We start from the raw sequence: 10,562 nt of genomic DNA, 5'->3' as shown, positions 1-10,562 counted from the left end.
CCTCCTTCCCTTCCTCCTCCTCCTCCTGTTTCTCCCCCTCCTCCTTCAGTCACTGGCACTGCAGGTTCCCACAAGTTTCCACACACAGGTGCAGCTCGTCACAATGTATCTACAATGTGTCCACAATGTGTCCACAATGTATCCACATTCTCTTCCTTGTGGTTTCGGGTTCTGTTTCCGGTTCTCTCTTCTCGCTGCCTCCTCTCTTGTATCTTGGCTTCAGAGAAGAAGCTTCCCTTCCACTATCCGTCTACCCCACCCCACCACCTTACTGTTTGAGGAGGTGACCTTTCTTTGGGATCTCGACCTCCATTCTGCATGCCACTGGAAGGCGCTAAGGGGAGGGGTTCTGTTCACAGCAAAAGTGGCACAGGATCCTAACTCAGGAAATCCTCTGGGCTCAAGCAGTCTGGACCTTTTTTAAAGAATCTGAGATCACTCCACAGTGTTCTCCCACTCTCTCCAGTACCACCAGGGCAGCTGGGCACCCTCTAGGTCTTCTGGTCTCCGTGGATGAGGCTGTCCACTGGCCTGGTCTCCCATGATGCCCTGCACTAGCTGCCAAGCAAGACAGAACTGAGGTCCAACCAAATGACTACCCCTCCCAGCCTTGTCCATTCTAGTGACAGAGGTGGGGTCAGCAATGGGGATTTGGCTTCAAGATCACCCCTCCTTGCTGGGCAATGTGAGCCAATTGCTAGCGCCCAACTTTCAGAGTCATCTTTGGGGGAGCTTGTGATGTGCCCTATGGTCAGGGTGGCTGGATGTAGGGGGCCCTGAGTATGAGGGTGGGCCTGGAGGCTGGGCCCAACCAGGAGCCTGTTCTGCAGCCTGGTGCCACCCCTCACTGGACTCTGCTTCCCCCCACAAAGAAGAGCACCGGGGTCACCTCTCCGACAGCTTGATCACAGGCCTGCCACATTCTATCCTCATCCCAACTTCTGGGCTGGGGGAGCAGGCTCCCATGGGGCTCCAAAGCCAGCTCTTCTCACCAGCTCTTGCTCACCTGGCCTCGCTTGCTCACCTGGCCTGTGAGCACCAGAAGTCTCCACTGGTGAGAGCAAGGCCTTTGACGAGGGCCAGGCAGAGCCCACACTCAGCCTGGATCTCCCTGATGGCCCGTCTGAATTAGATGGCTACCCATTCCTCATGACAGCCTCCTGCCACCTCCGTCGTGAACCATGCCCCCCACCCCACCCCACCCCGCCCCAAGCTATTAGCCATGCCCAAGTCCCCCAAGGGTACCTCTCAGGGCCAGATAAGTTGGCAGGCAGGGGCATGGCTCTGCCCAGCCTCAGACCAGGGTGAAAGATTCCAGGTCCTACTTCCTTCCTACAAGAGAGGGACCCTCTTGCTGGGGGCCAGCTTAGCAGCTTTGGGGGCCCTGAGTGAGGACTCCCAGAGTCCCCCGGCCTCCGACCAAACAGCTAGATGGGGGTAGAGCCAGAACCGGGAAGCAGCCGTGGCACACCCTGTGGGTCACGGTGACATGAGAGAGCGTTGGGTGCAGGCTTGCGGGAGGTCTGCAGGCAGGACCTCAGCTTGCCCTCTTCCACAGAAGCCCTGGCCCCGCGCAGGGAAAGCTCCCGGGGGTGGGGTGGGGGGTGGTGACTCTGCAGTGCTCACAAACACCGGGCTAGTTAGTGTCCCGTTGGCAGCCCCTGGCCTGATGAGCAGCCAGTGTCTCCTTCTGGAATTCTGCTCTGGGAAGGCAGGGCCTGGCTCTGTCTTAGGCTGTGTTTCAGGCCCTAGGAGAGTGCCTGACTGGTCGTAGGCATTCAGTATTTGTTCGATGAATGACCAAGTGAGTGAATGGTGAGGAAGGGAGGAAGGGAGGGAGAGAGGGATGGAGGGACGGAGAACATGAATGAGTGAGCAAATGAATGAATGAGTAAATGTGTGAATGAATGAATGAGTGGATAGTTGGATGGTTAAATGATGGAAGGGAAATGGTGGGTGGAGGGATGGGAAGATGAATAGAAGAAGAGTGGATGGAAGCATGGATAGCTGCATGGAAGGATGGATGGATGGATGAAAAGAGGGATGGGTGGATGGAAGGATGGATGGGTGGATGGAAGGAAGGGTGGATGGATGGAAGGATGGATGGGTGGATGGAAGGAAGGGTGGATGGATGGAAGGATAGAGGGTTATGGGTGGATGGAAAGAAGGATAGAAGGATGGGTGGATAGAAGGAAGGATGGGTGGATGGATAGAGGGATGAATGGATGGGTGGATGGAAGGATGGATGTAACCGTTCTGTCTGAAAGGTGCTCCTTAAAAACCCTTCTCCAGCAGCCTGCTGATGGGTGGGCTTCCCCTTCTCCCCACGTAGCTGTTGAACTCCCTGTCGGTGGACCCTGATGCAAAGTGCAAGTACGGCCTGTACTTCCGGGATGGCAAGCGGAAGGTGGACTACATCCTGGTGTACCACCACAAGCGCCCCTCGGGCAGCAGGACTCTGGCCAGGCGGGTCCAGCACAGCGATGCGTCCCCGGCAGCCCGTAGCGTCAAGCAGGACCAGCCCCTGCCGGGGAAGGGGTCCCCGGTGGAGCACCCCCTGGACTACCAGGAGGACGACAAGCGGTTCCGCAGGGAGGAGTACGAGGGCAACCTCCTGGAGGCCGGCCTGGAGCTGGAGTGTGATGAGGACGTGAGTGGCTCCTGCCTCGGGGTGCAGGGGGTGAGGGGGGCTGGGGGCTGGAGCGGGGAGCCCGGCCTCAGAGGAGTGGGGAGCACGCCTTCTTGTAGGGGAGGCAGACAGGACCTCCCAGAGGCACCAGGAGCACATGCCAGCCCCCGCCCTTGTTGCCCAGGCTACATCTGCTCTTGGGAGAAACTGACCCCCACAACAATGGCCTTGGGGTCACGCCATTTCCGCTCTGGTCACTTCCTCCCCTGGGAACCTTTGCCCTATCAGCAAGGGGAGGGCACAGCCCTCTAGGGTGCCCTCCTGGGTGGCCTTGGCCCTTCTCTGAGCCTCAGTTTCCCCATCTTTGAAATGAGGAGGTAGGAACGGCTGGTCCCCGAGGATCTTGGTTCTCTGAGAGGCTGAAAGGATACCATCCTAGCCACGCCTGAGAATCCTCCCCAGAGGCATGCGCTGCCTCTCACCACACGTCCTCGCAGTCCTGCAACAGTGGGCGTCTCCTGCCTGCCCCCACGGCCTTTCTGCTGTATGGTCATGCCAGCAGACACTCTGGACACCCTCTTCCCCGCCCCCCACCCCCTTAGGACCAGTGGACAGTGCCGCCACTGTGTAGATGAACCAGGAGCCTCTGAGATACGTCAAGTGGGAGGATGTTCTCAGCAAGCAAGGTCACTCCGGGTGTCCCAAGACCCACCGTGAAAGGGGGGAGTAAGACCCGGCATGTCTTGGCTAGGCAGGGAGCAAAGAACACCTGCCCTTACTTAAAACCAGCGGTGAGGAACATCCGGCCCGTGGGCTGTATAATCAACACCAGCCCACAGCTCACGCCTCACCAAAGAGGCAATTTCAACCATCACATTAAACAATCAAAACCAAGCACCCTGCCAGCGGGTCCGTGCCGACTCCGGGTGACCGTAGAGAACAGGGAAGAACCGCCCCTGTGAGTTTCCACCTGAGACTCTTTATGGGAGTAGAAAGCCCTGTCTGTCTCCCAAGGAGCAGCTGGTGGTTTTGAACCACGGACCTTGAGGTTAGCAGCCCGATGTGTAACCTTAGGGGCTAGTTCATTGGATGGTTGGGCAGGAGGGCAGGAGGGCCTGAGATCAATGCTATGAGTAGCCTAGTGGCAGAAGAAGGTCTTCCCCCTTGGCCTTACGTGGATGCCTGCTCACAGCGACCCTGTGGGAACCAGCGTCCCTCCATAGGTCTTCATAAGTCCACCACCCGGCCTTTCTTCCTAAGTGCGTTCGAGGGGCTGAGGGAGTGGCTTGAACCATCTTCGACGAACAGACAAGAGCTCAATCATTTGCCCCTCCCACACACACCCTGATTCCATTGAGATCAAAGAGCTAGCAGAGAACTCTGCCGTGTTTCTGGACAAGCAGATCTGGGGTAGTGACGCTGGGCCGAGAGCCGCGGATTTGGCAGTTCAAAGAAGCCACTGGAAGCTCCCAGGGAGAAAAGCAGGATTTTCTCATCCGTCCCGTGAACAGTTACAGCCTGGGAAACATGCAGGGGCAGATTTGCCCCTTGTCAGGTTGCTGTGAGTTGGCATCAGCCCGAGGGCAGTGGGAGAGCTGTGGTGTGGCCGTGAGCGGCCCTCAAGTGGACGCTGTCCGATGAACGAAATGTCGCCCAGCCCTGCGCCCACTCACTACGGTTGTGCTTGAGCCGCTGTGGCAACTCCTGGGACACCCCACCTCCAGAAGGCCTTCCTCTTCTTCGGTGCCCCTCTGCTTTGCCAAGCATGATGCCCTCCTCCGGATGGGGGCCGATCCCCTCCAGATCACACGTCCACAGTACTTGATGCCAAGTCTCGCCATCCTTGCTTCTAAGGAGCCTTCTGGCCTTGCATCATCTAAGACAGATCTGTTCTTCCTTCTGGCAGCCTGTGGGGCTTCAGGTACATCAGGCCTTCCATGTCCCTTTGCCCACTCGCTCATGCTGCACAATGCCAGGGCCTGGCTCGGGCACCTCAGTCCTCAAGGAGACATCTGTGTTTGGAGCACATCTCTCACGTCTCATCAGACAGCAGATTGGCCCCATCAAGGCATTGTTGGGTTTCTGATTGCTATAATCCAAACCCAAAGGAGAGCCCTCCCCCTTGACCTACCTTCTCGGGTCATGCCGCCTTCCAGGATTCTGGTGATCTGGGGGCACCTGTTACCTGTTGAAGTTTCAGGATGGGACCCAAGAGCCTGATGAAGCTTTAGGTTTCCGGGTCTCTGCGGAGCTTGGACCGTTTCGTTCACTGTGCCCTGGACTCGGCAGTGGCCACTCAGCAGAGGCAGGGACTGGTTGTCCCTTTGTCTGGCTGGCCAGCCCGAGGTTTGTGTACAGACGGTCCTGCCGCGATGCGGGGTCTGTTTTGACACATCCTTTTGTAATCCAGGGCCCAGCGGACTCCGGGCTGTTCTCGTCCGGTGCCCCTGAGCCGGCTCCTGCTCATAGTGACCCCGTCCATGTACCCCAGGACACAACACCCACCGGTCCCTTTCCCTCCTCACAGTCCTAATGTTTGGGCTCAGGGTGACAGCCACTTTGTCCCTCCAGCTCTTTGAGGGGATTTCTCTCTTCCCACTGCGTCTCCACTTTACCGAGCAGGTTCGAGTTCCTGTGTGAGAGGAAGTCTCGCCTTCCTTGCCCCGAAGGAGCATCCGCCTCTTCAGCAGGCTCTTTAGAGACAGGAAAGGCGCCAAGCAGCTCAGGGTGGAAACCGGTCCTGGAAGCAGAGGCCTGCGTGTGCTGTGACCTTCAGCTCTGTCCTCGGTCTGGCCACCGAGAGCTCTTTGCGAAGGATAACTTCACAACTGGAGACTCGAGAGGACAGGAGCCCTGGTCGTGGGCTATGCGCCCGTCTGCCAACAGCAAGGTCGGCGGTTCAAACCCACCAGGCTCTGTGCTCCTGTAAACACTAAAGTCCAGGAAAGATACAGGGGCACATCTACTCTGCCCTCCCTATCGGGTCGCTATGAGTCGGCATCCCCGTTTCACAGATGGGGAAACAGGTTGAATAGACCCAGGGGTCTCCCAACAATAATATGTATCAAGTCTGCCATGCCAGGCCTTGGCAACTCCATTCTCTGCCGTCACGGGGATGCCGACTCATAGCGACCCGATAGGAAGCAGCCCGGCAGGTGTCCAAGGCTGCGGTCTGCATGGAAGCAGGCCTCCTGCTCTGTCTCCCCTGGAGGGGCTGGTGGGTTCGAACCACGGACCTTCCGGTTAGCCACTGCACCACTCAGGAAAACAGGAACACACTCCCTGCGTGGTCAATGTCGACTCGCAGCGAGCCGAGAGGACAGGGTGGGACTGCCTGCCGTGGGTTTCTGAGGTGACCACCCGTTGTGGGAGTAGAAAACCTCATCCTTCCCCCGTGGAGCAGCTGATGTTTTGAACTGCCGACCTGGGGTTAGCAGCCCGATCCACAACCGAACGGCGCGTGCCCAGGGCTCCTGCTGCACCACGAGGGCTCCGTAAACCCAGGGAACCTGGGCCACTGGCGTCACCAGCTCACCCTGAGTGATCTTTGCAAAGTGCTGGTTTGGAGTCTGACCCCTGGCCAGCCCTTGTTTCCGGTGTTAGGGCGGGGGCAAGAAGACGTGGCAGAGCATGCCCGTGCCCACAGCTTCTGCACGGACCCACCGGGACATCAGTGAGGTCTTTCGGGGGGGTGTCCTGTTCCTGTCAGGTGCCGCCCGTCAGTTCTGACTGCCGGTGACCCTGTGCACAGCAGAACTACGCACCCCCACACACACACACATCGCCATGGTGACAGCCACGGTGTACACCATCTCATTCAGGGCCTTCCTCTTCTGTGCCCCCTCCCGCCTCATCAAAGGAGCCCCGGCCGGCCATGTGCCAGGATAGGCCGCGTTGTTAGCGGAGAGGTCAGCAGTTCGAAACTGCTGTTTACTCTTCTAACTATCAGGATGGTCTCCTCTCTTCCTCACTCTTTGTATTATTATTACTTCATCCTTGCCACTTTGTTTCCTTCTGGTTTTTTATTGTTTCTCTTGGAAGCGCAGGAGTAGATGCCTACAGATAAGAAGGGTCGATAGAGGAGGTAGGGGGTGAGAGGTGGGAGACAGGAGTGGGAGGAGGCAGGGGGCACAGACAGTGTCTGTGGGAGGGGGGAGGGAGCACTAGAACAAAGTTCATTGTAAAAGTGATTTCACTCTGGGGGCAGGGTGGGCGCAGGAAGCATTCTAAAATCGATGGTGGTAATGGTTGTACAACTCTTCTTGAGAGGACTGAACAATTTGAATTGTGTGATGTGTGGATTAAGTGCCAACACAATTGTTTTAAAAGAGCGACTGTCTGGGATGCCCTGGTGGGTTTCCCACAGGGTTGCTGAGGCAGGGGTCATTAGAGGTTCCCCTTCACCCAATTTGAGGTCCTTCTCCAACCTGTCCGGGAGACACTTGTCCAGCCCCTGCCCCACCGTGAGCATAACATCAGGGCCGCCAAGCTGGGGCTGGTAACTGCCGGGTCAGCAGGCTCTCTGCTCCCCTAGAGTGACCTTCTCAGAAACCCACAGGGGCAGCCCCACCCTGTCCTGTGGGTCGCTGTGAGTTGGTTTGGGGTTGTTTATATTTTCCCCTTCCAGAAGTTGAGCCCCACCCCCCCTGGGGTCCCAGTTCCTGTTCTCCTCTCCTCTCCTCTTTCTCTGAGTGTGGGTTGGAATTATACATGCCCAAACATTGGCCCCTCAACAATTCCCACATGCAAGACTCACGGGCATGGCTTCCTCCCATCCTTCATACCGCCGCCGGCTTAGCCACCACCAGGTGCACAAGCTCACTGCCCCTACGCCGACGCGCCCCTGTGAGCCGCACCAGCTTCGTTTCCCTCTGGGGTCTGCTTACTTCCCGTGGCCCCTCTGTGTCTCCCTTCTCTCACGCACCACCGTGGCGCCTAGGTCCACGCCAGTGAGCACACAACAAACCTCCAGGGCTCTGGCAGGCGGGGGCGGGTTCCCATGGTGTGGGGGGAACCTGGCTGTGCTCACTGGCCCTGGGCTGATCAGAACTCGGCTTGCTTCCATTTCTGAGCCCTGAGGAGTAGGTTTCTGCTGCGTCCCTGCCTGCACGACCTCTGGGGAGCCTCACCTGGGGTGGGGGTGGCTGGGTCCTGGGACGGTTCTAGCGTCAGTCGTTCCTGCAGCCACTGTTCCCTGCAACCTTGACCGACACCCATTGTTCTTCTGCTGCGATAAACTCTGATTAGCTGCCGTGAACCAGTAGGTCTTTCTTGGGCTTGTAATAATAGTACATGAGGTATTCCTCTTCCCATGGGAGGGAGACGGGTGTCAGGCCCGACCCTGGGCAATGCAGCCAAATGGGCCAATGCCCCCGTCCGGCGGCATCCTCACGGGCCTCCATGATGTCTGTACCATGTCAGTCCCTCTGAGGGTCCTCTTTTCCTTGTTGCTGGCCCTGACCGAGCATAATCAAAGAGCTGGTCTCTCCTGACCATACGTCCAACGTATGTGAGACCAGGTCTCGCCATGCCGGCCTCCAAGGGGCCCTCTGGTCATACTTCCCCTCCGTCTGGTGGTCCTTTCGGGGAGTCACAGTGCTCTCTACCCCCTCCACCTGCACCATCCATCAAAGGATCCATTCGAATGCGAACAGCACCGGCCCCGAAAGGAGAAAAAAAAATCACCTGGCTGAATCCAGCTAATGAGTTTGTGACGAGTACATTTTGTCTACCTGGGTGTTCACGTTCCCTGGGAGGACCTGGGGATCCCTGGTGACATCATGGTTACACGTTGAGCCCTGACCCCAGGGTCAGCCGTTGGAGACCACCAGGGGCTCCTTGGGAGAGAGAGGAGGCTTTCTGCTCCCAGAAAGAGTAGCAGTCCTGGAAACCCACAGAGGAAGTCTTCCCCTGCCCTAGGGGGTCCTCTCCCTTCTGAGATGGAATCCACTTGGTGGACGTGAGTTTGGTTTTTGGGGGGGCTCACGAGGACTTTGAAATAGAAAGCAAACGCACAAGAGCTCGGTGATGGTTGCAAACTGCTGTCTAGTCGGTTCCAGCTCCGGCGGCCTCCTGTACCACAGGACCTGGGCCGCGCCGGCCTCACCACCATCTCTACGTTTGCAGACACGGTGGCTTTGCCGCCGCCACTGCTAGCAAGGCGCAATGGTTAGGGGTTGGACTCCTACCCACAAAGTGAGCGGTTCAAAACCCCCAGCCACTCCGTGGGAGGAAGACAAGGCTTTCTACCCCGGGGAAGCGTGATCGTCAGGGAGAGCCACGGGGACAGTGCTACCCTGCCCTCGAGGTCACAGATTTGAGTGTGAGTCTGTCCATCCGTCCTTTGTGCCATCCTGTGATGCCTTGCCAGGCCACTGGCATGTCAAATGCTGGCAGGGTCGTCCAGGGGGGAAGGCTTCAGCAGAGCGTACAGATGAAGCCAGACTAGGAAGAAAGACCTGGCGATCTATATCCAAAAGGGAAGTTAGCCCGGGAAAGCCGCGGAGATAAGAACTTTGGTTACTGTCCCTCAGAAGGAGGCTTTTCCTCGGGGGTGGGGGGGTTGGGGGGGTAGGGGGGGTGCGGTCCTTTGCAGAAGGAGTGTGAAACCACCCCACCCCCCGGTGGGGCCTCGCTGGTTCAGGCTTTTCAGCGTGCCGGTTTGAGCTGGACTTGTCCTGTCCCCCCTGGAGGCGCTCTGGAGCCAGAACCCATGTCTGTGTGGAGCTCTTGGGACCCCGGGCTCCCACCGCCACCAGCAGGACCCGGGGTTGCTCAGCCTCTAGACCCTCTGCTGTTCCTGAGGTGGGCCGGGTGATAATCAATGCAAAGGCCTCCTGGCCTCCGGATGGACCCCTGAGCGCTGCTCCGGGCTTGGCCAGGGGGATGAAGTGGCCGTCTGCCAGATAGCCATTGCCAGAGCGAGCCGGTGAGCGTGCCGGGATCACAGGGCTGGGGTAGCTGGCAGTTTTGGAAAGAAAGCCGTCTGTGGGGGTGCCCTGTTGCATAAGCTGCCCAGTCTGAAGCAGAATGCCGGGTGCGTGTGCGCGTTCCTGGGAGGAACACCCAGGGCCTGCCGTGTGGATGTCTGGGCCCGAGAGAGAGCAGGGGTGGGGCCACATGGAAGCCCCTGGGAGACTGGGACTCCAATCCCCCGTGCATCTCACACACAACTGCCACCTCTGTCTGGACCTTCCAGACAGAGACTTGGAAGAAAGGCCTGGAGATGATCTACTCTTGAAAATCGGCCAATGGAGACCCTGTGGGTCCCAGGACCCATCTGCAGCCTCCCACAGGCATGGAGCAAGGCAGGGCTGCCTGCTGCACGGGATCACTATGTCAGGGCTTTGCTTGACAGAAGCCCCCAATGTGGGCTTGCTCCCAAAGAGATATGGGCTTGCTCTCTTGGGAGACGTGGTCAGCAGAGACCCTTTACTGGAAAAGGGCCACAGCTGGTGACACAGAGCACCGGCCGGGAGGAGGGGACCCTCCCTGGGTGGTTGACACGGTGGCCGTGACGGTGGTGTGGGCTGAGGTGACAAGACACTTCAGACAGAGGCCCTGGGTGTCTGGAAAGATCTGGGCACCTTGGTTTTGATTCACTCTTGGGGTCCCTGTGGTGGGGACATCAGGATGGGGGATGGCAGGCAGGAGTGCTCGTAGGGACAGATGACCCTTTCCTCCTGGCTCAGCGAAGGGTCGAGAGGTGCTTCCAGCCCACGTGTTCCCTCTCTACGGAAACCTGGGACTGTTTCTGAGGTCCAGCCGGCATGGAGCCAGCAGGCGCTGTGAGTGTCCTGGTGGTATGCCGAGAAGGCCCACTGCCCACTGGGGGCAGGCGGCCAAACTACCCTGCTGTTGACGTGGGGGCCTCACACCCATGTGGCTTCCAGGCTGGTGTCCAGGGCTTGCTGGGCACCCTAGCTGCTGGCCA

At 58.4% G+C, this 10,562-nt stretch overlaps 1 protein-coding gene across 1 annotated transcript in view; it reads left to right on the top strand.

Annotated features, from left to right (window-relative positions):
- ANO1 (anoctamin 1) overlaps positions 1-10,562 on the top strand; it is a 126,798-nt gene that overhangs the window by 34,324 nt on the left and 81,912 nt on the right. Inside the window, exon 2 of the mRNA XM_045297139.1 lies at positions 2,333-2,650. Within this exon, the coding sequence (XP_045153074.1) occupies positions 2,333-2,650 (318 nt within the window). The remainder of the gene's footprint in view (positions 1-2,332; positions 2,651-10,562) is intronic.

The sequence above is a fragment of the Echinops telfairi genome, unplaced genomic scaffold (assembly GCF_000313985.2).
Source record: "Echinops telfairi isolate 266 unplaced genomic scaffold, ASM31398v2 ScPeMD7_7417;HRSCAF=8455, whole genome shotgun sequence".
Classification (NCBI taxonomy): domain Eukaryota; kingdom Metazoa; phylum Chordata; class Mammalia; order Afrosoricida; family Tenrecidae; genus Echinops; species Echinops telfairi.
This window is presented reverse-complemented; position numbering and strand designations above follow the sequence as displayed.